This window comes from Cololabis saira, chromosome 9 (genome assembly GCF_033807715.1).
Source record: "Cololabis saira isolate AMF1-May2022 chromosome 9, fColSai1.1, whole genome shotgun sequence".
Lineage (NCBI taxonomy): Eukaryota > Metazoa > Chordata > Actinopteri > Beloniformes > Belonidae > Cololabis > Cololabis saira.
The window spans coordinates 22,452,848-22,476,749 of record NC_084595.1 but is presented as its reverse complement, the minus strand read 5'-3'; the positions used below and the strand labels follow the sequence as shown (position 1 = coordinate 22,476,749).

At 41.9% G+C, this 23,902-nt stretch overlaps 2 protein-coding genes across 2 annotated transcripts; one reads left to right on the top strand and one right to left on the bottom strand.

Annotated features, from left to right (window-relative positions):
• Positions 1–185: 185 nt before the first annotated feature.
• Positions 186–17,760, top strand: aebp1b (AE binding protein 1b). The gene is made up of 22 exons (XM_061730825.1): positions 186–1,011; positions 2,032–2,190; positions 2,278–2,334; positions 5,035–5,391; positions 6,373–6,447; positions 6,990–7,052; positions 7,302–7,382; positions 9,280–9,351; positions 9,433–9,542; positions 9,788–9,927; positions 10,008–10,092; positions 11,306–11,450; positions 11,527–11,615; positions 11,864–11,987; positions 12,262–12,458; positions 12,580–12,756; positions 13,045–13,208; positions 14,031–14,479; positions 14,569–14,708; positions 15,332–15,431; positions 15,538–15,704; positions 16,369–17,760. Exons 1-22 carry the CDS (start codon positions 765–767, stop codon positions 16,735–16,737), a joined length of 3,567 nt encoding a protein of 1,188 aa, XP_061586809.1. The 5' UTR covers positions 186–764; the 3' UTR covers positions 16,738–17,760.
• pold2 (polymerase (DNA directed), delta 2, regulatory subunit) lies at positions 17,510–23,788 on the bottom strand. Its single transcript, XM_061730826.1, has 11 exons — positions 23,670–23,788; positions 23,307–23,540; positions 22,555–22,676; positions 22,312–22,435; positions 22,113–22,227; positions 21,844–22,042; positions 21,632–21,712; positions 19,805–19,962; positions 19,572–19,699; positions 18,226–18,327; positions 17,510–18,138 (listed from the first exon to the last, which is right to left on the bottom strand). The coding sequence occupies exons 2-11, from the start codon at positions 23,530–23,532 to the stop codon at positions 17,978–17,980; spliced, it is 1,416 nt and encodes a 471-aa protein (XP_061586810.1). The 5' UTR covers positions 23,533–23,540; positions 23,670–23,788; the 3' UTR covers positions 17,510–17,977.
• Positions 23,789–23,902: the final 114 nt, after the last annotated feature.

The window sequence follows — 23,902 nt, the reverse complement described above, 5'->3', positions numbered from 1 at the left end:
TCCTTCTCGCTTACGATTAGTCTTGTCTGGATTTGTTAACATACACGTACTAAACCTTTATCCTCCCCCACCGCGCTCCCTTTTTCTTTTCCTCCTCCTCCTTCCCCTCATTTGTGGAATCTGGTGTCCAAGGAGTCGCTCCTCTTCCACTATTCAGCTCTGGGTTGACTCTGCGGGGTGAAAGCTCTCTGCGGAGGAATTCAACAGGAGACAAAACAAAAAAAACAAAACAACAGAGGCAGCTTTTCCTGTAACCTAGCAGTCTGGGCCCTCACCTGCCTCCCCCCATCCTCCTCCTCCTCCCCCCCATCTCCTGTCTTAGCGCTGCACCTGTCGGGACTCGTCCGGCAGGTGAAGGGGATCCTCTGGGCCTTGCACTGTTTTCTCAGCTGACCAGAGCTGCAGGGCAATTAGGTGCCCCGTCTATTCATTTAGCTGGATTGCTGCTTTGCTTTGTATCTTTCTTTCTGTCTGTCTCTTCAAACTACCTCCCTTCCCTCCCTGCCTATCCCTCCTCCCTCCCCCTCCATCGTTGTCTAGCCCAGTCTCAGCCTGGTTGACACACTGCGGCTGTGGTTACGTGCGGAGCTGAAGAGACTTCCCCTGCTGGAGTAAAAGGGCAGATCACATGGAAAGAAATTCTGAGGAAAGGGAGTAAAAATTGACATCTTCCAGAAGATAAACTGGAGTAAGCACTGGGGCAGCTGAGACACAGAAATACAAACTCCAAACCAAAGGATTTTACAGTTGGGAGAGCAACAGGTATGAGAAGCCCCACCGTGACTGTGTGTTTGGCTCTGCTGGCCCTTTGCTGCCTGCTGATGCCCCAAGGAGGGAGAAGTGCCGGGGGGATCGTTTCTCTCCGGCAGTCTGATGGGGAGAAACAGGCAGCGGATCAGCAGGACGAGTCCCTGGATGACCCAAAAAGTGAGCAAGTACTTACAGTGGACCCACACCCACTTGGAAGCAGCATCAAGGCTCGGAGAGACACAGAAGGAGCTGCACCGTCAGGTAAGAGGAGAAAGGTCCATTTATTTTTCTCTCCATACAGCTGTGTAATATTCTGAGGTGTTGTCTGGACAATGAGACGACATGCAGTAAAAACAAAGACATTTAACCTATGACAGGTCCAAGTGAGAAGAGACAGTCCAGGTGCACAGTTTTCCACTAGTTTTTCTACTGCAGGGAATAAACACAAAAGATTCATTTGTTCAGCTCACACAGAACAGAAATACTGAGTTGAGCATCTTGCATCCAGATTTCTTTTTTACAGTGATCCACTACTTTGGTACTTGTAGCCTTGCACTGATTAATCCCGACATACTTGCAGTCTCATACTTGTTGGAAGGTGGATTTTAACTTAAAATCCACCTTCCAACAAGTGTTAACATTTTTAAGATGCAAAGTATTTTAGAAACAAGCCAAGATCCTTTCTGGAGACTTCTTGATCCACATTTTATCGCATTTGAATCCGAAGTAGAGTTTTTACTGACTCCCACTAATGCTGCAAAAGAGAGCAGTGTGTTTGTTGAGATCTTGACAGATTCCATGTCATTAAATGAGCTAATGGAGCACAGCTAATGGAAAGAGGGACATGTATTTTCCGTGAAAAAGCATCTCCCTCTTCAACTTCAAACAGCCTCAGAAGGAAAAGTTGATGGACCACAAGCAGGCACTGAACAAGCAGGCACTGGTGACTGAGACCAGGGCATTTTCACATGGCGTGAAAACCTTAAATGTAGAACTTAGTTCAAACATATCTCAATGTGATTTATGTGAAGGTATCATTTTTTTCCCCTTTCTTTTACAAGGTTTTGACACAACATGAGCATGCTTTTGCTTTATTGTCATGTAGTGTGTGGTTGGAGCTGAGAGATCAGGAGGAACTGCAAAACAGTTAGTCTTCGTCTTTAATGACTCTGACCTGGAGACGAGTTTAGACCAGTGGAGAAAACACGATGAACTTTTATTCTGACTACAAAATGATTCATCTGAGTTTGTTTTGGAAAACTTCCCTCTCTCCCCCTCCAGGCATCTTGGGCAGGGTGAGGAGAGCGCCAGAGGAAGGCAAAAAGAAGAAGGACAAGAAGAAGAACAAAGACCCTAAGGCCACCAAAAAACCAAAAACTGACAAGAAGGGAAAGAAGAAGGACAAGAAGAAAACTACAACTCTACCACCCACCACCACAAGTGAGAACAAGACGTTCAGCCATGACTGTGGATGAATCATTTTCACTCATGAGTGTCGTTGACCTAGACTTTGTCTGATGCTTTCAGCGATCCCAACTGAACCCCCCACTGAAGCCGGCGCATACCCGGAGTACTACCCTGTTGGTGAGCAGCACACACACACACACACACACACACACACACACACACACACACACACACACACACACACACACACACACACACACACACACACACACACACACACACACACACACACACACACACACACACACACACACACACACACACACACACACACACACACACACACACACACACACACACACACACACACACACACTCCAGGACCCCCCACACAAACACTTCAGCCTTGTTGACTGTAAAAATGTCCATGGTGAAAAAACAGAAGAGGCAAAGCAAGACCAGATCATTGTTTATTGAGTGGGCAGACTAATATTTATTTTGAAAAATACACAAATTATTTCACCATAAATGAGCTCATTATAGTTAATAAGCTTCCTAAAGGGCACTATCTACTGTAAAGCTGTGTCTGGACACAGATGAGACGATGAAAAGCTCTTCAACGTTGTCTCATCGTACAAATCCTCCACATATTCTTACAGTTACGATCGGCCGGGGTTCAAGATCTGGAGGACTGTTTGAACAGAAGCAGAACAGGAGCGCTCAGAGTCATCTGGTTTCCAGGCTACAAAAACAGAGTAATTTATTCAAAAATGGCGACTACCCATCAAAAGAGACCAGCTGTTTTATCTAACGCTACAGCAACGTAGATAGACAAGGCTTTTATCCCTATATGTTCCTGTCATTCATGCTGACATAGTTAAATTAGTCAAAAAAAGGCATGTTTACCGACTGCCTCTATCCTCCCTCCGTCATCTATACCCAGCCTATCTCAGCTGTCTTTGGACAACAGGCAGGGCTACAGCCTGGACCCATGGCCAGTCCATCGCAGGGTCACACACACCCACTCCCTAAGCCAGTTTAGATGCTCCAGCTAACCTGACAAGCACGTCTTTAGACTGATGGAGGACACCAGAGCACCTGGAAACAACCTATGCAAGTCCAGGAAAGGACATTCAACCTCCACATAGTAAGGGCCGATCCCAAAACACCCCCTACTTTCTACCACTAGCCCTCCCTCACTACCACTACCCCTAAAAAAGAAGCCACAAATTTTAGGGCACTTGTAATCTTCCCAGGGGCCTGTCCCAATACACCCACTACCCCTACTTTTCAGCACCACCCCTAAATTTAGCTTGGTTTATGTTCGGGTACGTAAGCGACTGCGTAGTTACGTTTGCACATACCTCACACCATATCAGGAAGCTGAGAGCTAAAAGCTGTTTTAATTTCAGCTGTAGCGCTGTTAATATGCCACTTTATTAAGTTTTAATATTTTTTCAGGCGTAAAAGTAACCGTTAAGATCCCCAACCTGGGCTCAGTTTATCCAAATAACGCCTGTTAAGAAATTTGATCCGATGATCCGACGGCCGGAGTACAGACGTGATCGCCGGGTCAACCTGCGCCGTCGTCCCGGGGGAGAAACCTGCAGCTCTGTGGAGAATTACCGCTGGATGAAATAAATCATTTAGGAAGATAAATGTTGGTTTAATAGATGAAATCTAACAGTTGTAGCTATGCCTGTTAAGAAATTTTGTAATGAGAACTGCCGGCTCGGGGGCTGATTTATGGTTCCACGTTAAATCAACGCAGAGCCTACGGCGTAGGGTACGGCGTACGGCGCGCGTCACCGCGTAACCTACGCCGTAGGCTCTGCGTTGGTGTAACGCGGAACCATAAATCAGCCTTTATTCTGGCGAGGTTTGAAAAAGATTTCGCAACAACGGGCAAACAAGTGATTATGTACATTCACTGAGTGAATATTATGAAAGTAAAATATATATTTCTCACTAGAAATGTAATCAAAACGCATTTTTATGCAGAAACTAACTCAAAATATTGATTTTATTCACTAAAAAATAAGAAATGTCCGCCATGTTTTTTTTTTGTTTTTTTTATTCAGTACGCAAATGACGACGAAAAGCATTCTGGGAAGTTTTTCTGGCCCTAGATCAGCTGGTGTGCATCTGAAAACCCTCGCTCTGTAGGGCCAGATTCAGACTCACTACCCCTAGATATGTGCACTCCCCCTAGGTGAAAAGAGGAATTGGGACACCACTACCCTCACGGGAACGTGCAAAATGTAGGGGTAGGGCTGAAAACGAGGGGTAGTGGGCGTATTGGGACTGGGCCTAAGATCCTTGCCAGGATTCTGACCTTTCCTGCTGTGAGGCAACAGTGCAAACTACTAATACACCGTATTTCCAGTCCCTGGATCCTTGTTTTCCCAGTAAAATATATTCCGCCTGGAAATTAAGGTGAAGACATTCTTTGTATTTTTTTTTTCTTCCCGAAAACCTTCCAGACCCGCCTAAACGGACCTCCACGTTGCAGCCAAGTAAGACGGCAGTATCTGTTTAAGACCGCTTTCACTCACCTCAGGAATCATTAATGTCTGTTTATTTTTATGCTATTTTGTTTTCAGTTACTGAAGGCTAAACTGAGATGATCCAGTAGATGTATTTTGCACGTGTAATATAGACAATCGTATTAAAACCAGCTCAGTTTTGGCGCTCCACGTTGCCTACTGGTCATTAGGTGAGCCTAGCTCTGGCCGTGGGATACGCTCTATACACCAGATGTGACAGCTTTGTGATGTGTTAAAGCTTGTGGTGAGCACCAAAGATCCAAAGAAAATATATATTTGGATCATGTTTAGGCCAAAGTAACAATCTTTTATATGTGCCTTTCTCTGTTAGATGATTATGACTATAAAGGGGGCGATGAGTACTGGGAAGGTGACCCCACTCCGTCCACACCGCAGCTGGAGACGCCAGTCCCGGATTCCCTGTACGACGACTGGAAGCCAGAGGAGCAAGACCCAGCTGCCCCAGTGACAGACGTCTATGACGACTACTGGAAACCAGAGGAGGAAGAGTATATCACGTCCTCTCCGGACGCCTACGATGACCTCTGGAAACAAGAAGAGAATGACCCATACGCTCCTGTGACGGACGATTACGACAGCTACTGGAAACAACTGGACCCGACGACAGCTGCCCCTGATGTTGGTGGGAGAACTGGAACTGATGACGGCGATTACTGGGATGCCACATGTACGTTTCATTCTCTTGATTTGCTTGGCTTTATTTTTACTGAATACATTTGAGGGAGGGTTGTTTATGAAACCTGATTCAGATGAGAAGAGATTTTAACTGAAATCAGCTTCCAGGAAGTGTTGGGTAATTTCAATCATTTGCACATCATGGTTTAATCATGTGAGTACAAGAAAGCCCATTGCTGTTTATATACAGAAACTGAGAAAGCAGGGAAAAAAACAAACATAACCAGAATTGATTTTACTCAACCTCACAGGTAGATTCCCAAATTCTGTGAAATTATAATCTTTTATCTAACTATGTTAGGAAGTATCAACATCGAGTTGAGCCAATTGCTTCATCGCTGTGGTTTTTGTTGTAATAGTAGCACCTTTCAAACGAGGGAAAATAAATTCTACCTCTGAAAAACAAGAGCTTAAACTGGATCCAAAGTTCACAAAGTACCATTTTACATTTCTGTGAGAAGACCGTGTTATTTATCCGAGATATGTGCCGGAAAAGGAAGAAGAAGAAAAACACAGGAAAGCATAGTCTTTCTGTTTGATTTAAAGTAAATGCAGCGCATGCTGGGTCTTCAGCTGCACCTTCAGTGAGCTTTAAAATGGCTCCACAACTTCAGGAAATATGTTGAATGTTAACAGAAGTAACCTGCAGGATTGATCTGCGGACAAAATACTGAAAACCTTCTTGACTTCTTCATCACCATCAGCTGATGTCAGCAAAATGGTCAACCTCATGTTTTTTTTTTCCACGGTATCAGGTGCTGGAAAGATTTGTGCTCTAACCCTTTAACACTTTTTGACCAAACCAACATATCGTCATTACTCTGTTTTTCCAATATTCTGCAATGTACAAATGCTCCTGCAGCGTTTCCCTCCATCCCCCGATGCTGGCCTGCACTACTTTCCCTCGTATACTCTGTTTTTTCCCTCTTAACATTTAAAAGTTTTTAATATGTTCTGTTTTTTCCCTCTGCAGATGAGGTCCCAGACAATCTACCGTTTCCCGACGGTGAAGAGGTCGACCCTGAAATCACAGTGGAAGAGCTACCAGGTGGATGCTGTCACTCAAACGTGTTAGAAACATCCAAAACAGAAAAAATATGACAACTTTTTTTATCAGGCAGATGACTGTTAGGAAACTTCTTGTAAGAGCTAAGAGTCATATGAAATACCCATTCCATGTGTGTCTTTAATGAGCAACACAGCACATGGGAATGAGTTTACCGTGAGTCCCTGAACAAACCTTCCCTACTTCCTAGACAGGACTGGGTGGGTTCGCTAGGCTCCATTGAATCAACAAAACTTTCCATAGATTTTGTTGTGGAATAAAAAGAAGCTCTGTCATCAGATCCCAACTAAATTATTATTCTTGTAAATGTAAATTAAAGATTTAACAACTTAATTACACGACAGGCGTCACGGAAGCAGAAGCAGAACTGCTTTTATGGCTGAGGGAATCAGGGCAGGGCTAACCTGTTAAAACTGTAGATTAAATGTTGTAATGTCATTAAAAAAAATGTAGTGGTGTCGCTGACTGATGGGAAATGTTGTCTGACTTAACTTTTGCTTGTTGTGTTTTTTTTTTAAACATAGAACCTACAGCTACTGCTACTTATGAAAGAAACTGGTATGATGATTATGATGAATACGGGATGAGTAAGTGCACACTCTCTCACTCATACACACGCACACCAAAATATCCTTTATTTAATCCATCAGTCGAGCCACAACCTGCCCACAACTCCAGCGGCATGGAGAGGGGGCGAACAGTCAGATCAGCAGTTTTAAAGAGTATTACATGATCCCTGATGACGTTTTACTGCTGCAGAGCAGAGAGCCATGCATGTACGCCGTTGCACATGGGAACGGAGAACATATCGTAACGCCTTTCCTCTTTTACCGCAGGGGTAACAGACGAGGTGGATGAAAAGAGGATGGAGAAAGAGAGAGAAAGAGCCAGGAAGGAGAGGGAGAGGATAGAGAGAGGTAAAAGGACCCAGATGTGGATTTTCTTTTTCTTTTTTTTTTCCACATTGCATTTCTTGCATTGCACTGTGCATTTCTTCACAACCATCAAACTACATGAAGCTGCCAAAGCTGATAACACAGTCTGCAAACTAAACGCAAAACACTGAGAACAGCACTTTAAAACATTGACTCTCTTAAGGGGCGGTTTATTTCCACCATAAGAGGATGCAGATGTTATTTCTAATTATAGAAGAAGAAAGGGCTCAATTCACTTAAGTAAAATAGAGATTAACCCTGTTAAAGGATCAGAAATCTCTCGTGGGCTGGAATGAAAGAAAAAAGGTCAACTGGGAAGGTATGACTTGCATTGCAACGGAGTGATAATTAGAAAAAGAACAGGGAGGGAATGCTGTAGTGTGAGGGTCAAAGTGTGCTCATCACACTCCGTCACGAGTGCCACGTGTCTGCTGTGTGTAGTGAGGCCAGATGCTGGCTGAGGAGAAGAGTCAAGAGTCAATGATATATAATCCTGTCAGGACTGGGGTCGAGGGGGCGCCTCCTACATGCACGGTGGGTTGCAATCCCACTTCAAGGTGAAAAGGGTTGGAGTTTTTTTTGCTGACGTGACACATACGTTTGTATGACTTGATAAAGTCATCTATAAGATCCACATTCACATACTGTATAAATGCATATTAATGGCTGCAGGAGGCCGCTCGCTCGTGCAAGCACTGTAGGGCTTTTACATTCCCACAATCAGAGCGCGTTTGAGTCGCCACAGCAGCACCAAACTTGAACTTGAAACTTGAAACTTGAAACTTAAAACAAGACTTACAAAACAACAATTTTCATCTGTTTCAAGTAGATTTTCACTTAAAATAAGTAGAAAAATCTGCCAGTGGAACAAGAATTTTTTGCTTGTAATGAGAATAAAAATCTTGTCCCACTGGCAGATTTTTCTACTTATTTCAAGTGAAAATTTACGTGAAACAGGTGAAAATTGTCAAATAAGTTACTTTTCTGGTAATGACTCTTGTTTTAAGTATAATGAGATTTTTTGACTAAAAATGAGACAAATATTCCTGGTAAGATTTTGAGTTTTTGCAGTGTAACCATATTACCATATTATACTTAAATCTACAAAAAACCTTTTAGTGAGCCCTTAAAATTACACAATATTATGACCTCACAGAACTCAGAGTAAAATTATTCAGCTTCCTCGTCTTCATTTCTGCCCAGCTTCACATCACGCAGCGTTTTGCTGGAACTCAAAGGTGTAGCATCGGATTCAAAAGATGCACAAAACACGCCCACAGAGAAGAGGGTGGAGTCAAGTCGACTGACTCCGCCCCAAAACCGGCTGCTGTGAGCGAAGCTGCAAACACATGGTTGAAAGGGGAGGTTTAGAACTGCACCTCTACGATATTTTGACCAAAAGAATGATCAAAACAGACATTAAAACCTCAAAAAAATGTGTCAATTCGCTGCAAAAACTCAAAATCTTACCAGGAATATTTGTCTTATTTCTAGTTAAAATGTCTCATTTTTAGTCAAAACATCTCATTACACTTAAAACAAGAGTCATTACCAGAAAAATAACTTATTTGACAATTTTCACCTGTTTCAAGTAAATTTTCAAGTTTCAAGTTTGTAAAATGTGACAGTTCAGTGATTAAGAAATTACCAGATAGATAATATATAGTCCTTTTTAACTCTTAAAAGTTCTGGATGATCCGAGTTTTATCAGAGGAAACTTTTATTAAAAGCAGATACTCTTGGGCGGAGTAATTTAATCTAGAGGAGAAAAACAATAATAACTTTCTGGATCATTTCTGGGCAAAGAAAGAGAGAAACAAATTCAGTCAAGATAGTGCTGTTTATTTTGGATTAAGGCTGTTTTTATGACCTTGGACAGAGAGAGCGAGGAAGCTCAAGGAGGCAGAGGAGAGAGCTAGGAACAGACCACATGTCTTCAAAGAGCCAAAGAGTAAGTCTCCCTCTATTCAAATCATGCATAAAACTTGCTTACGTACCAGTTGATTTTCTGCTGTTTTTGTGTCTGTACCAGAATGTCCTCCTCTTGGGATGGAGTCCCATAAGGTGGAGGGAGACCAGCTCACAGCGTCCTCTATGAATGAGTATAGATATGCACCTCAGAGGGCACGCCTCAACATGCAGGTACACAAAAATGGGCACCCGACTGCTACAGTCTAAACACAACTACCAGACCTTGAAATAACCACCAGCTACCCGCGGCCTTGGAAAACAGTTATTCCCAAGTCTGTCTGGTAATATTGTTGATAAAAGTTTGAAATCCACTTTGGCTTCTGCTGTCCAAGCTATTCTGGCATCCTTATACATTTATTGACATCAAAGAGTGAAAGGATTTAGCAGAATGCATTGAGATGTCTGTGGCTCCCCAGGGGTCTGATGATGAGGATAACATGAGAGGTGGAGCTTGGTGTGCAAATTCCGGGGACATGATCCACTGGTTTGAGCTGGATGCTCGAAGGTTGACAGAGTTCACTGGAGTCATAACTCAAGGACGAGACTCCCTCAATGAGTAAGAACCAATCACACGTGTCGTCAGTGCCTTTCAGTTTCATCTTCTAAACCCAATGCCTTCATGTCGTCTCGTTTCAGAAGCGACTACGTGACGTCCTACTTCCTGGCTTTCAGCAATGACAGCAGAGACTGGACCACCATCCATGATGGATATGCTGACTGGGTAAGTTCATGTACAACAGGTAGGGCTGGGCGATATGGACCAAAAGTCATATCTCGATATTGTGAGCTGAATGGCGATACTCGATATATATCGATATTTTTTTTCTGTGCAATAATTGAGGTTTCCCCCAAAGCATTATAGCATAGCATCTCTGTTAGCTTCATTTTTTTCTGAGGCAAATCCTTAAAAAAACAGTCAGTTTTAATACAAAGCCTCGTGCCAAATGTCACAGGTACCTTTTATTAACAGAGGTCTGCACAATATCAAAATGTATAAAACAAATGAAATAAAAATAAACTGCCTGCATATATAGAATAAAATAAAACAAATATCCCTTTCCTGCATCACAATTAAATTAAAATACACTGTGCAATTAATACAATGTAGACAGTAATAGCCCTTTTGCACTAGTACTTACTGAGCCCGACTCGGCTCGTCACGCCTCTACCCGTTTTGTCCCCGTTTGTTTTTCCACAGCCAGAAATCAGCTGGAGCCGCGAGCGGCTGAGAGTAAAACAGCCCGTCTACATCCCTTTTTTAATTATCTCGTCAGCCACCAGGTTTATGAACATCTGCACCTCAGAGTTGGATCACCAAACAGACGTTTTGCACTGTATAATAAAATTGCCGCGAGCCGCGAGTCGCGCTTGCGCTGACTCCCGCTTCCTGATTCAAACGTCTGACGGCCCCGCCCCCCGACCAATCAGTGGCGCGGAGGGTGGTGACGTCAGAAATAGTCCTGGCTCAGCCCGGATAGAACCTCGGCAGAATGGTTACAGAAAAAGTATCTGCTTGGAGCGGCTCTACCCGCCTCAGCCCCTAGTGCAAAAGCGCAAGACGGGGCCGTGGCGGGTAGAACCGAGCTGAGGTGGGACTAGTGCAAAAGGGCCATAACAGGCAGACTTTTCCACTGAGGTTGACAGTTGTGCAAATAACAAAACATTTGTGCAAATCTCAAATAAAACATTCAAGTCAATTTGTCACAAAATAAGCTAAATCAAAAATCATTAAAAAAAAAAATAAATAAATTTTAAATCGATATAAACGATATTGTCTCGTACCATATCGCGTTTGAAAATATATCTATATATATATATATTAAAATCTCGATATATCGCCCAGCCCTAACAACAGGGTCACTTACTTCAGCACCCCGTAGGTCTTTTACCACTTTTCTTCACGCACTCACATCCTACCTTCCCTTGCTGTCCAGTTGTTCTTTGGAAACAGTGACCCGGACACTCCTGTGATGAACCGACTGGCACAGCCTGTCGTGGCTCGCTACATGAGGATCATCCCTCAGAGCTGGAACGGCACCCTGTGCCTGAGGCTGGAGGTCCTGGGCTGCCCCCTGCCTGGTGAGCCTTGGGCCTCCTGAACCTTCAAGCACTCACTAACACAGATCAGCTCTTTACCCCTTTTTCTTCCTCACAGATCCAAGTGACGTTCAGTTCCGGCAAAATGAGGTGACCCCGGTGGATTACCTGGAGTTCAAGTATCACAGTTATTCACAGACGATTGCAGTGAGTATCCCTGCATTTGCATCTTAAACATAAGAATTCTGCTGAATATTCTCAGTTAAACTCCTGAAGAAGATGGAACTATTTCCTCCTTTATTTTACATTAATGTTGGTATTCCTGCAGAGGGCCAGTTTGTCCTTTCAGCCAGCAGAGGGCAACATGTCCTAAAAAAGACTAATGACAGGCATCAACCCTCAACTGCGTGATGTCCGAAATAACTATGTGCATTTTCTTTGTTTAACTTGTTCAGCTTATGAAGGCGGTGAAAGATGAGTGTCCCAACATCACCAGCATCTACAGTCTGGGACGCAGCTCAAAGGGACGGGAGATGATGGCCATGATCATCTCCGGCAACCCCACTGAGCACGAAATAGGTGGGAACCAAACCACAGAGAACACTTCACATCGCTGTGTGCACTATTTCATTACGCACTACCCAAAACAATGTCCTAAATACCTTCCATTCCAAGCAAATGTCAAAACAGCAATTGTGTTTCAAACATTCCAGCAGCCTGAAATGTTGATTAGATGAAATTATGTTGAGCCTTGTTGAAACCAGTGATGCGTCCAGGAAATCCTAACAAGCACCACACGGACACCGGACGGTTGTTCACAGACAATAACAGTCTTCCTCGGTTGCTTCCTCAGGTGAGCCAGAATTACGCTTCACGGCGGGTCTCCATGGAAACGAGGCAGTGGGTCGGGAGATGATCCTGCTTTTCATGCAGTACCTTTGCAAAGAGTACAAAGACAGAAACCCCAAAGCCCAGCGCCTGGTGGAGGGAATACGCATCCACCTGGTGCCATCACTCAACCCCGATGGACATGAGACGGCTTTTGAAGTGGTCAGTGAACAAAAAAACCCCATAAAGTCAAATACTTCTGGTGAAACTTTAATTGAAATAATGGAGAAAGACTGGGGAAATGCTGGTGCATTACAGTGGCTGTGGCTATGTTTCCTCACAGGGATCGGAGCTCAGTAGCTGGACCACCGGACACTTCACCGAGGACGGCTACGACATCTTCCAGAACTTCCCAGATCTGAGCAGTATCCTGTGGGATGCTGAAGATAAGGGCATGGTTCCCAAATTAACCCCCAACCATCACGTGCCCATTCCAGAGAACTACGAAGAAAATCACCACGTAAAGACCTCATATCCTATTTCACACATTTAGCTGAAAATACTTAACACAAAATCCTCATTTAAGGTCTACTGTACAGTAAACGGCTACTAAAATATAAATTTTCAAATTCAAAGGATTCCACCTAAAAGCTCCTCTAGTCTTACACAAGGCTATAAAAATAAATAAAAGATGTAAAAGACCTTTGTTCTCGTGTACTGTAAACATTGTAAGTGTATACAAAAATGAAGACTGTGCTAAACGTGGATTTTCCCTCTTATGTTTATGTAATCCTGATTTTCGCTCCAGATTGCCTTGGAAACCCGAGCCATAATCTCCTGGATGAAAACCTATCCATTTGTGTTGGGTGCAAACTTCCAAGGCGGGGAGTCGGTTGTGGCCTACCCTTATGACAGCTTACGTCTCAGCAAACCTGCAGAGAGCCAGAAACCCCACATTCGCAATAAGAGACAGTATGATTTACTTGTGTTTTGTCAGTGTTTGCATGCTTTTTCCACACTTTTCCCCCCTCAGACTCTCACATTCCTTTTTCCCCTTTCTCTTGGATTGCTCTAAATGAGTAAAATGTATCTTAAGCAGCTCAACTAGGAAAAAAAAATCGATTTTCTGATTCTAAATAAATTCTCATATTAATTCCTAAAAATCGATTTGTATGTCTAAAGATCGATTTTTTTTTGTTTTTGATTAACAAAATTTTTTTTTTTTTTTTTTTTTTTCATCATTACATTTTTGCCTGGTGAACTTTAATCCCAGTAGTCCCAGGAGTTTTGAAAACTGAACTTTTCTTTAGAGAAAATGCTGGACATTTCAGCATAAATTTCTAAATGTTATATTAGTTCAATGAAGTTCATATTATCTATATTTACTATAGCTTGTTTGGTTTCTCTGTTATCGTACACGGTTTGTCATGAAATACCTGAAAAATGCCGGGTGCTTCATGGCAAGCTGTGTGTCTGGTGACAGAATAAATCAGACAAGCTAAAATAATTTGTTTACTGCTTGAGCTGTTGCAATTTCTTTCTTTTTTTTGCACTTTAAATGGATATTGAAATGCCTATTTGAGTTATTTATTTCTTAGTTATTTCACAATAATTATTGTGCAATTATTATTTCAATAGTTATTTTACAGTCATATAATCCAGGCAACACTAACCCAAATCAATATCGAATCGAATCAAATGGTGATAATCGATTCTGAATCTTAAGAATCGGAATCGAATTGATTCTTGACATTTGAATCGATACCCAGTTCTAACTAGAATCATTTCCTACAGGTACGAGGATGAAGGTGATGTCACAGAGTGGGGAAGGGGCTACAGAGAAGAGCCCGAGGAAGACTGGAGGAGTCAGGGATACGCACAGCCAGAGGAAGAGAGGAGGGGCCACGGCTACGACCACGGTTATGATCACGGCTACAACCCCGAGCACGGTTATGATCACGGCTACAACCCCGAGCACGGTTATGAACACGGCTATGACCACGGCTATGGCAACAGGGAAGAGGAGGAGGACGACAGAGAGAGGCATGCTGGTCACCATTATGCTGAGCCTGAAGACGAGCCGCGGATGATCGCAGATGAGTCTCTCTTCAGGTGGCTGGCCATCTCCTACGCCTCCACACACCTCACCATGACTCACACCCATCACGGCTCCTGCCACGGGGACACAGCTGCAGGCTCACATGGGATCGTCAACCGTGGAAAGTGGAAACCAATCACTGGGAGTGAGTAGACACGTGCTTGTAGTACATCCTGGTGGACAGTATGTGCAGTGCAGGTTCTGTGGTTGAGCGTCAAATGTCTTTTACGCCAGGTATGAACGACTTCAGCTACCTGCACACCAACTGCTTGGAGCTGTCCATATTCTTGGGCTGCGATAAGTACCCTCATCAGAACGACTTGGCACATGAGTGGGAGAAAAATAGAGAAGCAATGCTCACCTTCATGGAACAGGTCAGTCACAGAAACAGGAATGTTATGGATTCTGGCTGCAGGTCAGCCAGGAACAGAAAAGACTGCTGAAATATCCTGCCCAAAACACTGGAGTGGGGGGTTTCAGCATTTCAAGTTGATCGGAAATTGTCATTTGATGTCAATATTTCATTATTTATCTGCACTGAAAATATCAAATTGTTCTCCATTTTTGAGGATTGAGCCCTGATTTATCATTTTTCCTCTAGTTTCTTCCCATGTGCCTTTGTCACAAAGGAAATGCATAGCTGGAAATTTAACCTTTTAATGGCACACTTCTGATTTAAAAAAAATTCAATCTGGAAAGATTAGTTTGACATAAGGACAATTATTGTGAAATTATATCAAATCAAAAATAATCTACTTATGATTATTTTGCAAGGGGAAAAAAAAACTGTAAATAAACAAAGCTGACTGAAAGTACTTTTGGATGAGTCCGTAATCTTTGTCTAGTTTTTTCTATAAAGTCTACGCTGAAGGATTTACAATTACTGCTTTTACAGAGCTGTTAGACAAAAATATTTTTTACTGGAAGTAAAATGAAAGCATGTGATTAGCTGTTTGCGTTTGCCCCATTGACTGATGGAAATATTCCTGATTTACAGGTGAACCGCGGCATTAGAGGAATTGTGAAAGATCAGCAGGGAAATCCAATTGGAAATGCCACAATATCCGTGGAGGGGATAAACCATGACGTTACCACAGGTTAGAGCACTGCTCATAGCGCTGGTTGCCGTCTTTAGATATAGATTCACTTGGTTTTACGTAAGCAGCTTTAAAACTTCAACCTCTCCATTCTTCCTGGTTGCAGCACCAACAGGCGACTACTGGCGGCTGCTCAACCCCGGCGAATACCGTGTGACGGCTCGAGCTGAGGGTTTCTCCCCCGTGACTAAACTCTGCGTGGTGGGTTACGAGCCAGGCGCGACTTCTTGCAGCTTCAACATGGCCAAGTCCAACTGGGACCGCATTAAACAGGCAAGGCTGATACTGTGACCCTCTTCAGTACATGTTTATGTAATAATTGCTCAGGGGTTTGTTTATGTTCATGTTCTGGATCTCTGGAAAGCGTCTAGAGCAGTGATTCCCAACCTGTGGGCCGCAGCCCCCTGGTGGGCCACGGAGGTATTGCAAGTGGGCCGCCAAATTATTTCCAAAAAAGTATTATATTTTTTTGGGGGGGAATATAATTATATAAAAATATACAGAATAATGTTTTAAATGTTAAAACTCAGTTATGTTTAAAATTATATTAAAAATGTTTAAATATTATTTTCATTATTTTGTTGTTTTCCTTCAAGTATTAGACATGTGACAAGCAAATGAGCGATAGGAACTTTTGTTATCGGTCGGACCACTTTGCTGCGGGACTGCATTGCACTTGACTTATTTACATTTGATGCTGATACCTGAAACTGGAGTATAAAGATGGATAGCTGGCTAGCAACAGAGGGAATTAAAAAGTTTGGTGGTGGGCCACGAACATTTTTGAGACATAAAAGTAGGTCCCGAGTTGGAAAAGGTTGGGAACCACTGGTCTAGAGACAACATCTGTTGTATTAGACGCTATTTAAATAAAATTGAATTGCATGTCTATATTACAGCAGTACTTGAAAAAATATATTTCTTGATTTCCTTGCAGATCATGGCCCTCCATGGCAACAAGCCCATTCGACTCAGCTACAGCAACAATAAAGTGTACTATCCTTCAGTCCGGAATGGGCAAAGTCATGTCGGTAACAGTGGGCTTCCTCAGAGTTCCCAACTGAGTGTTGAGCAGCGGAAGAGGATCAGAGTTGCTCGTCTCCGTCGCCTGCAGCAGCAGAGATTATTGAGGTTAAGATCAATGACCACAACTACATTACCCCCCACAACTACAATTCCCACAATACCAGAGACCACCACATTCTGGTATGACTCTTGGCTAGCAGAGGGACAGTCTTCCACACCCGGCGGATTCACAGACTCCATCCTGGATTACAACTACGACTTTAAGGTCGATGACTATTAAAGCAAATGTGTGATGCTCGTCTCAGTAAAACAACCCTCCTCCCGAATTGTAGTTACTTGCCACATTGTACATTGGGCTGTTGGAAGAATGAAATGAGGAATCCGATCTTTATATGACAAAAGCATTGAGAATGTACAGAATATTAACTAGAGCAGGGGTCGGCAACCCGCGGCTCCAGAGCCGCATGCGGCTCTTTAGCGCCGCCCTAGTGGCTCCCTTCTTTAAAAATATTTGACCTTTTTTTCTTCTTTTTACATTTTTTTTTCCCTTCCTTTTTTTCCCTTTTTTCTCTTTTTTTCTACTTTTCTCTTTTTTTCCTCTTTTCTTCCTTTTTCCTTTCCTTTTTAATCTCGCCATTTTGACTTTTTTCTCGAAATTTTGACTTTTTCCTTGACATTTCGACTTTTTTCTCAAAATGTTGACTTTTTCATCCCCATTTCGAATTTTTTCTCGACATTTAGACCTTTTTCTCTAAATTTTGACTTTTTCCCCGAGATTGATTTTTTTTTCTCGAAATTTCCACTTTTTTCTCAAAGTGCATAATGAAAAAAAATCTTCCCCCAGTTATAACTAATATAGATAAATACAGCATGTGTTGCTTGGCTGATACAAGACTTTTCATTTTTTGCGGCTCCAGAAATATTTGTTTTTGGTCCAATATGGCTCTTTCAACATTTTGGGTTGCCGACCCCTGAACTAGAGTAAAAGTGTGTATCTGTTACTTAACATTTAAAATAAGTGGATCGGTTTTATGTTCATGCTGCATTTTCTGTGTCACTTAGTCTTTTGTTTTTGTCAATACCAATGGTTTCATGAAAACATGTTTATTGTGAACATACATTTTTTTTTTAAAAACATACCGGTAGTTGAATTATTTACACTGTCTTCATCTGTGGCAGAAATATTTTTACAGTACAATCAGTGGCTACGTGTATAAAAAGCAGGTCATGTTTGGTAACAGAGTCAGAGGAGAAAATGTTTCCTCGGGCACAGAAGCGGCACAAATAAAGTCTATTAATACAAGAGTCAGTTTTATTTTCTTTTGTACCTGATTTCTACTACTTGGGCATCAGTATTTTTACACTTACAAGTTATCTTAAAAGAAACATGAGTAGGATTGATAAAAAATCTGTTTTAACCTTGTTTGGTTTTTATTATACTGGTGGGAATCAGTGTTGGTAAAATTGCATTTCTGGACAATAACTTGATCAACCTGTGGTTATTGAAAACAGTCTAGATGTTAGTGACTGACATTCATCTCGCTCTCCTCGTCTTCGTCAGTAGAGAAGGCCGTGAAGCTGATTGGCTCGCATTGAAGAGTGCGTAAATTGACCAGGCACGCCGTTTGAGTGCTGCTGAAGTCTGGTATTGTGACCAAAAGGACCTCCTGACCATCAGAACCTGGCAGGAGACAAAGACACATGCATTTGCAGGATGTTCTGCATTTACCATGTTTCTAACATGTACATCCACACATCTCCCACTGACCTTTAATGAGCTTGGACTGAAAAGCAGGGGCATTGCCGCTGAAGTAAACATGGGGACATTCGTCCAAGATGAAAGGATCTTTTTGATAAAATGGGAAGCAACCTGAAACAAAAATACTCTGAATTAGCAAACATGGTATGAAGTAGTGCTGGGCGGTATGACCAAAAATTGATATCACGGTATTTTTCAAAATTATATCGGTTTCACGGTATATCACGGTATTTTTTTTTTTTTCATGCACAACTGGGTGTTAACCACATTTTCTAATGATTTGGAAAGGAATTGCTGCAGTAAATTGACTTAGAATGGCCTATTTTACTGTCATGAGGACGAAATATTGTAGAAAAACATTAATGTCCACACTAGTATAAATACAGGTTTGCATGCCCTCACAAAATGATGCCGTTTACAATGAGGTGGCAGCACTTATGATTCTAATGTAGGGCTGAACGATTTTTGAAAATAATCTAATTGTGATTTTTTTCCTCAATATTGCGATTTAATATGTGATTATTTTTTTCAAGGTCCTGTTCTCATGTATTTTACAACTACACAAGCAATAAATCAGTCTGTTTCAAGTAGATTTTCACTTGAAATAAGTAGAAAAATCTGCCAGTGGAACAAGATTTTTTTGCTTGTAATAAGAAGATAAATCTTGAAACAGGTGAAAATTGTCAAATATTGTCAAACATGGTCTGGTGATGACTCTAAATGTTGAAATAGCAGTAAAACCACATTCATTGATGAAATGACATAAGGGATGGAAAGGAGGGATGGCAGTTTTACAGGGGGGATGATTTGGACCGTTTTTATTTCAGGGGGGAGGGTGCCATCACATCACCCTTCATCCCCCCCTCAACTCGAGTACTGCTCACAGGGAAATCAGCTCTGCGTCGATTTAACGCGGAACCACAAATCAGGCTTCACAGCGCGACTCACTGTGCGCCCGGCTCGTACTCCTCGCCGCGCGCAGCTCCTCGCCGACTCTGCGCTCATATATTTAATACATTTATAAAGCCCATATATTTATAAAGCCTCACTTGGCCGAGCCCTAACGCTGAGACCATGGTAGATTTAAGTTACACGCGGACACGCGGCACTGTTGACTTTTCCCTGCCGGCTCTGCTCACTGGCTAAACAGTCCCCTCACAAACAGTGTCCAGCGGCGCTACGTTCCGCCGCGCGGCGCTCCCAACGTTGTGTACGCTACTCACCGGTATTACGGTATATGAAAAATTAATATCATAAGAAAAATAAACACCGGTATTCGGTATGAACCGGTATACCGCCCATCCCTAGTGTGAAGACCCACAGGTAGCATTGCTAGTTACTTTTCATCAACCAACCTAGTGTGTCGGGTGCTGTGGGGGCCAGGTGTCGGAGTCGAAGCGTTTCCTCCAATATTTCCAGGTGACTGTCCATGCTGCTGTACCTCTGAATGTCACAGACATTTTGCCCTGACGTCCCCAAAAACCTTTGAGAAAGGAAACAAAACCAGGGTTCTTGGCACACGTTCAGAATCTCTTCAGATGAGACATGAAGATGCCAGTTAAAGGGGTTCATGTACAACACCACCTACCGGACTCCATCAATGTTAGCCTCATATGGATTAGAGGCCAGCTGGAGTGTTGGGTATACAGAGGACAGGGGGAACATGCATCTGTGGAGAGGCTGTTGTGGGAGGGTGTAGTTGGTGGGGTCATACTGCCCTGGCATTACGTCTACTGGAACTGAAGCCTTGAGATCAACAGCAGGAAATCACAGAACACAGATTAACACTGAAACACTACACTACTTTCCAATAAACACTTAACTTTATTTGAAATAACCAAAATACTCAATATATAAACACGTACCCTAAGAGCTATCATTATTATTATTATCATATTATTGCTATTATTATTACTACATCATCATCATTATTGTTATTATTATTACTATTATTATTATTTTGTTTAGACTTATGATACTTCATTTGTTTTTTTTTTGTATATTCTATTCTGCTAAAAGGTGGGCAAGATAAGCTTTATGCTTTAAGCCCAGACCTTTTCGGTCAAATAATCACAATGTTGACCAGGGAAAAACCTGTGTTATCTTGTTTGTTGATTTTTGTTTGTGATTGACCGAAATAAATATTTACTACTCACTACTACTTACCCTCTCCCCAAATACTTATGTTATATATTTTTCATATTTTATATCCTCACACCTCATTTGATCACATTAAACTGCTGCACACCATGTTATTGCTTCTAATATTGATGATAATATTACTTTACTTTACAGTTCCCATTTCAAGGCTGAATAAAATATTTTCATTGGCAAAATTTGATGTTTTTTTCTATTTTAGTTATATTTGATGTAAGATATTTGTGATGTGAGAAAATAGTACAATTAGTACAATTGATTTTACAATTATGAAATCCTACAAATGTTCTTACAGTCTAACTCATAAGAGAGAAAAGCAGGAATTCTGACATTTAATAAGATGCAAAACAGTTTTTCTTTACAAAACACTTATTTATTCTGTTCCTTTATAATCAAATAACGTTGCAGGCTTTTCATGTTACATAGTGGTTAGTAGCAGATATATTGTGCCAGAGAACTTTGTGATAAAATCTACAATAACTCATAAAAATTTAAAGAGACTGAGCAGGATGTTCCTCACAAAACCTGGAAACTTTCCCAAGCTGGTTTCTATTTGCTCTGTCTTATAGGATCTACTGCAAGCATGAGACACTGCCCCCTACTTTTATCTGCTTTTCTTTTTTTTTCTCTCTTAAAAGTCAGTCTCACTCAAATATTTTAACTCCTGAGCCGCTGGACGGCACAGTGGTTCAAGCAAGCGGCCCCTGTACTGAGGCTACAGTCCTCCCGCAGCCCTACTACATTGTAGGGCTGTGCGATTAATCGATTTTAAATCGAAATCGGATTTATTAATCACAATCGATGTTAAAAAAAGGAAATCGGAAAATCGATTTTCCTTTTTTGCAGCTGTCTGCATTACAGACAGAGCTCATCTAGTCATCTTTGTTTGGTCAAGAAAATTGTAAATGTTGTCACTTTACTAATCTCAAGGAGGATTTACAGTATCTTTCAGTTGCACTTCATTCCCAATAGGGACATTTGTTTGCTATTTTTCTTTAAAAATAAAGATAAAATATTTGAAACAATTTTTTCCATTGTGTTTTGTAGTTTTACCAAAAAAATCGAAATCGAAAATCGGGTTTTCAGAGAAAAAAAAAAAAAAAAAAAAAAAAAAATCAGGATTTTATTTTTTTCCAAAATCGCCCAGCCCTACTACATTGAAAGGAGATGTATTCTTCTATGTATTGGTTAAGTTCCTGAAATTAACAAAAAAAAAAAAATGCATAAAGTCATGCATTAGAGGAAGATTCAGACTCACCACCAGCTGAAGCAGCAGCTCATCAAGCAAACGAATGGCCTCCACACTGCCAGCTTGAGTCTTCTTTGTGAGATACTTGGCCTGAAAAATAGAAAGGATTTAAAAAAATATATATATACTGACTGTTTAAAAAGTAAAGAAGCTTACAAGGCTGACCTCCCTTAAATGACAACATTAATATATTATGTCAGAATTAAAGTCAGTCTTGTCACCTTCGTTGATGCGTCCTTGTCCTGGGTGTTCTGGCTCAGGAGGTTTCCAGCCAGCAGAACCCTTGAAATTGTTGCTGCTCCACTCTGTTCACCCAAACCACCAAGCTGACCGGTTACCATGTCAACCAGTAACTGCAGTCCCAGCATGCTGTCAGCGTTATGACTCCCGAGACCAAGCCCTGACGTTAGGAGCACAAATCTGAATGAAGAGATGCAGTTAGTCTGTCATCAAAATAAAACTGAGATTTTCCTTGTGAATGCGAGTTTACCTGTCAGAGCTGAGTGCAGGTCTTGATGTCTGTAAAGGGAGATCAGCTGTGCAAAAGTCCTCAACCGTGAACTTGCCATCATTCTTCTCAGCTCCATATATTGCAATAACACTGCCTGAGAAAGAAAGTTAGAGATTTTTTTTTTCTACCTTCAAAGCACATGCTCAAGGACAATGTGATATCCTGCAATTGTACTGACCAGTAACACACTTGTCCTTATCGATTTTTCCCTCCAGTTTGATCCTCTGGAGTTCATCCTCTAAAATCAGCTCATCTGTCTCACTGATGAATTTAGTTCGTGCAGGCTGAGGCAGGAGATTGTGCTAAAGGAAGACAGAGAGACAGTTTCACACATGACTTTTTTTTTTTTTTTTTTTTAAAACAGGCTGATTTAATTTTGTCAGGAATGTGGGGCTAAAATGAACTCGGCAAGACTCCCAACCTCTTCACTAATTTCTTTCAGGATCGATGGTTGCAATTCCATACGCTTGAACAGAGTCCCCACAATGCAACACTGCTCCCCTGTCTCCAGGTCACACAGCTTCTTGACTGGTGCATTTGATCCTGACAGACATCAGAATCAGGTTTATTTGTTTTTTGTTATTTATTTAATTCCTTACCGACAGCCATAAAAGAGAGCAAATCCCTAATCTCCTTCAAGTCTGCCCTAAAAAGCCACCTACAGGAGGCTGCTACTCATAACTGGGAATAATCAAAGCCTCTACTGCACATCCCGCTGTTCCTTCTGATTATTGTTTCTTGTTTTTTTTTTTTTTTTGTTTTCTGCTTTTGTTTTGTATTACCTAGCTTATTCTATTTGTCTCATCACCTTTTTAGTCTCTCTCGGTGCAAAATAACAGTAATTCCCCCCTTTTCTTTTTTTACAATCTTCCCTACAAAGTACTGCTTCTTACCTGTATGTCATTCAATGTTATATGAGTTAAAAAAAGGTCTCCAATGTAAACAACTGTAATGCTTTCTTGGAATAAAGCCTTTTAGTTGACTTTGTATCAGCGAATCTGTACTGTCATGAAACTGTACCTGATCCTATGCAATTCTTCTAATAAATTATTCAATCAATCAATCAATCAATCAATCAATCAATCAACAGCTTGGGGGAAGATGATTCCATTGTTAAAAACACATTAGAGAAGATACAGTTCAGTAATAAGCAGATAGACAGGACAACCCTACCCCACTTGTTCCGGGCTCTGTCCGCCAGCAGCGGCCTCATGTGCATCAGTCTGGCCGCGTAGATGTGAGCGTACTGCCGGCTGAAGCTCCGGTCCCCCAGCCCGTACCGCTCGGTCCGGGGGCTGTAGGCCGGGGACGCCCTCTCAAACACCGGCCCTGCGTCCTCCGAGTCCGGCCCCCGGAGCAGAGAGGAGCCCTCCTTCTGGGCGCTCAGCTCGGAGAACATGTCCAGTCCTTTAAAACCCAGAGGCGACATGTAAATACTAAATACAACCGCGGTGAAATCAAGTCAGCCGTCCCGGTAAGGTTAGTCAGGGGCGTGCCGTCAAACAAGAGTAACTTTAGCATATGTAACAACGTTACCTTATGTGAAAGGAGGTTGGTTTCGCGTTTCTGACGTCTAAAATCGTGTATTAAATATGTTTCTACTCGCAGACGTCGGAGCTTTTTTTCCGAACTGTTCCCGCGAAACAGCTCTGTGACGTAACGTATTAGCGAGACGTAATCTCGCGAGAAAACCTGCACTGTTCAAAACGCTCTTCGTTTATAATGAACTCGGCATTAATGCTTTTTAAAAACAGTTGTACTTCCTCGTC

Excerpts from the sequence above, each read along its gene's own strand:
- aebp1b (XM_061730825.1), top strand. The coding sequence starts at position 765 with ATGAGAAGCCCCACCGTGACTGTGTGTTTGGCTCTGCTGGCCCTTTGC. Across the intron at positions 5,392-6,372 it reads CGATTACTGGGATGCCACAT|ATGAGGTCCCAGACAATCTA; the intron begins GTACGTTTCATT and ends TTCCCTCTGCAG. Across the intron at positions 15,432-15,537 it reads AAACCATGACGTTACCACAG|CACCAACAGGCGACTACTGG; the intron begins GTTAGAGCACTG and ends TCCTGGTTGCAG.
- pold2 (XM_061730826.1), bottom strand. The coding sequence starts at position 23,532 with ATGTTCTCCGAGCTGAGCGCCCAGAAGGAGGGCTCCTCTCTGCTCCGG. Across the intron at positions 22,677-23,306 it reads CAGAGCCCGGAACAAGTGGG|GATCAAATGCACCAGTCAAG; the intron begins GTAGGGTTGTCC and ends GATGTCTGTCAG. Across the intron at positions 21,713-21,843 it reads ACAAGGACGCATCAACGAAG|GCCAAGTATCTCACAAAGAA; the intron begins GTGACAAGACTG and ends TCTATTTTTCAG.